The sequence below is a fragment of the Sesamum indicum genome, linkage group LG9 (assembly GCF_000512975.1).
Source record: "Sesamum indicum cultivar Zhongzhi No. 13 linkage group LG9, S_indicum_v1.0, whole genome shotgun sequence".
NCBI classification, from domain to species: domain Eukaryota; kingdom Viridiplantae; phylum Streptophyta; class Magnoliopsida; order Lamiales; family Pedaliaceae; genus Sesamum; species Sesamum indicum.
The window spans coordinates 6130593-6136516 of record NC_026153.1 but is presented as its reverse complement, the minus strand read 5'-3'; the positions used below and the strand labels follow the sequence as shown (position 1 = coordinate 6136516).

At 36.4% G+C, this 5924-nt stretch overlaps 1 protein-coding gene across 1 annotated transcript in view; it reads right to left on the bottom strand.

The window, feature by feature from the left end:
• The window catches only part of LOC105170768 (vacuolar protein sorting-associated protein 41 homolog), a 13469-nt gene continuing 7765 nt past the window's right edge, over nt 221–5924 (bottom strand). The window contains exons 8-19 of the mRNA XM_011091675.2: nt 4859–4962; nt 4667–4760; nt 4404–4559; nt 4270–4332; nt 4051–4116; nt 3579–3779; nt 2646–2723; nt 2445–2564; nt 2287–2367; nt 2095–2180; nt 944–1025; nt 221–863 (exon numbers count right to left, since the gene is read on the bottom strand). Coding sequence (XP_011089977.1) covers nt 423–863; nt 944–1025; nt 2095–2180; nt 2287–2367; nt 2445–2564; nt 2646–2723; nt 3579–3779; nt 4051–4116; nt 4270–4332; nt 4404–4559; nt 4667–4760; nt 4859–4962 — 1572 coding nt within the window. The 3' untranslated portion in view covers nt 221–422. The remainder of the gene's footprint in view (nt 864–943; nt 1026–2094; nt 2181–2286; nt 2368–2444; nt 2565–2645; nt 2724–3578; nt 3780–4050; nt 4117–4269; nt 4333–4403; nt 4560–4666; nt 4761–4858; nt 4963–5924) is intronic.

The window sequence follows — 5924 nt, the reverse complement described above, 5'->3', positions numbered from 1 at the left end:
AGAACATAACAGGTACTAAAAGAATAGTACATTTTCACACTGCTACCACAAGAAGCTACTGGAAGAACAATCTCCACTGCCTTTATCCATCCATGGAATTTATACATCGACATTCGTTTGTTTCGGTCTCGAACAAATTCAATGGACTTTGATCTCATAGGATCAGAATTAAAATGACAAGAATGAACAGTAATCAAGCATCCGTCCCGACAAGGAAAAATCAGCAGAAACGGCATTCGTATTGAGAAAACCTCACCTTTGAAGGCCAAACCAACCCAGAAAAAATGGTGGTTAACATCATAAGTTAAAACATACAAAAGGAAAATTTCTCACGTGAACGAAAAAATTACCTAAGCCAATCATGAGATATACACACAGAAAGCTGTAGATTATTGTACATACAAATATAAAACAGGGGAAGTTCAACCAGCAGCGGTAGTGCACAAGATACAACGTACCCGAGCATCATCATTACCATCTTCATCCTCATCTTCTTCATCACTGTTATCATATTGATAATATGATAACTCGTCCTGGGTATGGGTTCGGGCTACCGGCTTCTTTTTGCTAATAATTGAATCTATGGAATCCATCAGACACGTCTCATGGTACGCATGACAGCAAAAGAAAACGTATATCGACACGTCATGTATGGCAAACGGATCAAAACACATGCAACACCTTGTTCCACCCCTGACTTTTGACTTGACCTCCATGGTTCTGATGCTCATAGATCTCTCAGCAAACTGAGAGGACCTGTTTTTATTATCCCTTTTGGTGCGGAACTCGTCTTCCTCGTTGCTTAAGCATATAGCACGCCTTGCTTCTTTGTAATATTTAATCAGCAAATTGACACAATCTGCCTGCAGTTTATCACGATCATGATTATCAAATGCATCACTTCTGCTGGCATATAAGGAATAATTTTATGTGAGAGTTTTACCTTGAGTATATCATTGCACCCATGTCTAAGAGAAGTTTCTGTCCTGTAGTCTGTGATAATTTTGACTAGACGGTCACGCAGCCTGAAACAAAATGCATTTTACAGCAGCGAATTCAGCAGATTAAAAAGGACGCACTGTGGTGGGAGATCAAATAGTGTGCAATAGACGTGTATTTCAACTGACGGATTTGATATGGGTAATTAAATTCCTAAGTAAAAGATCCATTTTCATGCAATGTATCAAGCCGTTAGGACATTAAATACTTCAGTAAATCAACAAGCATTTAAGTTGCGCATGATATGCTTTATTTTGCTGAAATCTTTTCTCACCTAATAACTGATTTCAAAAGAAGACATTTTCTATATTCTAATCAATACAAGCTTAAATGTATTTACAAATTTAAGGGCAACCAGAAAGAGCAGAATACTGGAGGAGATACAACCCTCAGCTCTCATGTTTATGTCCTTAAGGTTCTAGATCAGAGTGAAAAAAGAGAATAAGATTTTATTCTTAAAACAAAAACACAGAGGTTTTACAGTATTGGGGTATGGTTCAGTTTAGAAGCAAAACAAAGATTCCTAAACCCAAAAATGATAAAAACAAATCGAGCAATAAATTACACTGGTGGCAGTTAAATTCGCCATTCGGTTTCAGGTTTTGTTCCAGCACAACCTTAGCTGTACTAAGATACAATGATTATAAAACTTATGATACTGTAGCAGACATTTAAAATATGTGGACAAAGTGACAAAATGAGAACGGGTACAGAAAGAAATGGTTCTTGTTTTACGGGCTTTTTGTGATTAAAGATGGAACTTTCTGAAAGATTCCAAGTGATGTCTGGTGGGGCGGGTCACAATGCAATAACCGCAGCATACCAATGTGAACACATACAATGAAATGTCTCACAGGACTTCCACAAATTGGGCCTTTGATGTTACAATAATAGTCAAAACTAAAAAATGAGGAAACATGATCGAGGTGAATTGAAACACCGAATGGAAATAAAGCCAATTAAACTTGCATGGAATTTGGTCAAGAGAACTATTCATGTAGACCGGAAAAGGTTATTTGATGAAGCCAAAGCTCAAAGTTATCAAACATGCAGATTAATCACCAGATGAAACTAGAAAAAAGGGAACCTACTCACCGAGGTATCTCCAAGCCATTGGGCACCATATTTACAATATAAAGCGGATCAAGATTGCCAACAGTATGCTCCAACAATACCCCCACCTGACAATTTGGAAAGTATTAGATAAAAACCAGCAAGAGAGAATATATGATGTGTAGTAATGCTATATTATGCACATTCGATCGGCATGCTCAGATTACAACTCACCATCTCAGGTTTGTTTAGACACTGCTTGATCAGCTCTTCCCAGAGTTCATCATCATGCTGCATACTTACAAATTCTATAGCCTGCAAATCATGAGATATTTGATCTGAATCTAGTTTCAAAAGTGAGAAATAGGTAACTTGAATATCAGGATGAGCACCTCTTCTATATCCCCCAATTTATTTATAATAACTGCTAAAGCTTGCTTCGCGTTTCCCATTCTTCCAAGGATAAAGACTTGCTCTCTTAATAGATCTCTTTTAACACAAATTTCATGAGCCTGACACGAATTTTCTTAAATGGTCAGAGACGTAAAGATGATAGCATGATAAAAGAGAAATCACCCACTTATGCAGTAAACCTTTTCCAATGTATAATGCTGACTACTCCGAAGAAAGGGAAGCAGCATTTTTGGATCATAATCGGCATAGAGCTCAACCTGTTAAAAATAATCAGGAAGATAAAATGTTAAAGAACAGTTGCATCACATGTCTTCAGCTCAGCTCTATATAAAGCAGGTCATAAGGTGTTAAAATACATGCATAAATGAAAGGAACTACATGAAGCACCTACATCCACTTTCCAGGCAGAAAAAAGCGCAAAATCGGCAGGGGAAGAGCCAGATCCACAAAGGACATACTTGCCAAAAAGAAAATCATTTAATTCAAAACAAACAAATATTAAGTCTGACTTCTGTCTTCAAACATTCTTTTTGTTCTCCCTCCCTCTTTTCCTGTTCCTTGTCCAAGAATAGTGATTAATGGACTTCACTTGCTTGAGTTTTCAGATATTTCCAGAAGGAATACTAACAATAATTAGACAAAAATCTAACAATGTCCGTCTTGTTTTTAACCAGAGTAGAACTTACAACTTGACAAGCAATTAAGCATAGGCCAATTCAGTTACTTCAACCTGATATTAGCAACAGCCTTGGGTTGCTGGAGAAAGACAACCCAGTGAAAGTGAACAGTAATCATATTCCAAAAGGAAACTAAATGATCAATCTCTCAATTGGTACGAGAGAAGAGTTTATGATGCAGAGGGTGAGTGACCTAAATTTTGTCACTCAAGTAACACTAAGTTCTCCATTCTTTCATTTTCTGTGTTACATTTATCAATATACAGCAGGCATGTATGGAATAATTTGTCCCAACACTCTTTTCCATTTCATTTACAATCAACTCTGCTTGTGTAGATATAGTGTTGCAATAGAACCCTACCTTCAGGTCCTCAATTTACTTTGTTAAAAATGTTACATGCAAACAATATATAACTAACTCTCTCTTCTACAAACCTGCATGTCATGGAGATCCCTTCCAGCATGGGGATTTGCCTCAAACAGTGAATGCAGATACAAATGCAAGAAGTATCGATAGTCACACTTATTCTTTGCAGCCCTAAGTTGTGAAACTACGTCAGATGGGCTTATGAGGTCTCTGTGCTGGATAAACAATGGAACTGCACGTTTGCAGTCTATCATCATCAGCTGGGCAACCTGCAAGTGATGTGCTATAAATTAAAGAATTGTTTCAAGTAAGCAATTGAAGGTCTAGGTTTGACTGGGTAAAATCAGTCGGAGCAGAATCTGTGATTTTATGCAGTACTGCGGTATATGTCCACTGCACAACACTTTGGGATAACTATAGAAGGAAGAACTTTAATTTAAAATCCGATACACACTGTAAATAATTGTTAGGCTTCACTTTCAGATAGATAAAAGTTGTTCAGAGAATAAATCCACCACATCAATATAGTGTTGACAGTACCTTTTCTCGAATGGCGTCATGCAAATCATGATTGTCAATGAAGTCAAATATGTCTGGTTTCATAAGCTGGCATGCATAGAGAAAGAAAAAGATCAAATAGAGGACACAAGTTCACTAAAACAGAAACTACACCATAACCCTCCTCCCTAATGACACATTGCAGAAGGGTGTGAGAGCAATGAAATGTCTATGAGATGAATTCAGAGGCAAACCACTTACATCAGCATATAGGCTGAAGGCTTTCTCATATTGCCCATCAATTACATATAGCTCAGCGAGAGCCTGACATTAAAGTATACCATGTAAGGAGTAAGTAGAAATGTTTGCAGGAGTTAAATAGTAAGGGCACTAACCTCTTTGAGAGCATCAGTCGACGATGAAGTATTGAGCTGAGGTTCTATAGCTGAGATAACGGGCAAAGCAGAGTAAATTACAGGAGGCCAAGTTTTAACAATTGACAGGAGATCCTTGTGAAATGATGTATTTGTTGCCAAAGCAACAAGAGCAACCTAGAGCATAACAAATATTTCAGGTATCAACTACTAATTATGAATTAACAAGATTGCAAGTACCAAAAGGTGAGGTAAGTGCAAATGTAATACTAAGAATTACACACCTCATAAGCAGTATCACGTAACCTTGGGTTCTCTGTTGGTATGTAGGGCACCAGTACAGGAAGTTGACGGAGATGAGCGAAATGGAAAATCCACCTGCACGAGGTACTCACCCCCACTTAATAAAATAAACTGAAAGAAAATAATCAACTTAAAAGCATGTTTATGCAGATTTTACACAAGTATTACACTACCTTTCCCATGCAGAAGCTGATCCTCGCAGTAATTTGGGACATAAAGATGCTGCTTCAGCATATTTGCGTTCCACAATAAGATGGTCAAGGTATCTAGTTCCCACCTGTTTAGATCAGACAAATTAGAGCATATACTCATTTAATGCAACTAGACCTAGTCCCTGGGGACAAATCCACAGTTAATGTTGAGGGAGCCGAAAATTTATTAGAGTAAACTTTTTAATAATATCTCTGTTTAGAAAAAATTTGATTAGTTCAAATTCAATAAATGAAAGATAATAATTTAAGGTTGTAACATACTTTAGTAAAAAAGAAAAAAAAACACTCATCACATAATAAAGATAAAACAACAATCTATACATAGATTCAGAGACTTTTCTGTTCAAAATTATTTTCAAATTACTCTTTTATTCTTTGAATTGCCAAACAAAGACAACTTACTATGTTGATTAGATTCTTCTCCAATAATTTAATCTACTCTCTAATTTAGCATTTTTACCTTGTGAATAGGTCTTTACACAGCAAGCAAAACAAGCACATGAAACATAAAGTATCCCCTTAAATCTGCTACAAGGGCCAATAAATTATGGAAAAACAACTCCTGTTTTAATACAAAATTCTTGGTAGAACCCACAAGGAACCACGCTTAGAAAGTTGAATATCAGTATGTCAATACGATTTTGAAATATTTAAGAATATAATTCTCATTCGTTTATATTATTTGAAAATATAACACAAGAGTTTTATAGATATTACAAAAAAATGAGAAATTAAGTGTTCACAAAAACATAAAAGAAGTACTTTATTGGATTGGCACTGGGTGTTGCAGATGTGGGTTAAACAACTTGAAATAATAGGAGTGGATGTAGAATTTGGGAAGATAAACAAAGAATGATCAAGTCCTAAATTCTCCTTTCACATACTTTTATATATTGGGTTCACATGGCCACATGATTGGGGGGCAACTAGAAATAATTGCAGGAACCAATATATGAAAAAAAAAATTACAAATAGTTTTAAAACATCGCAAAGCGCCCACCAACGAACCGAACCCACCCACCCCCGC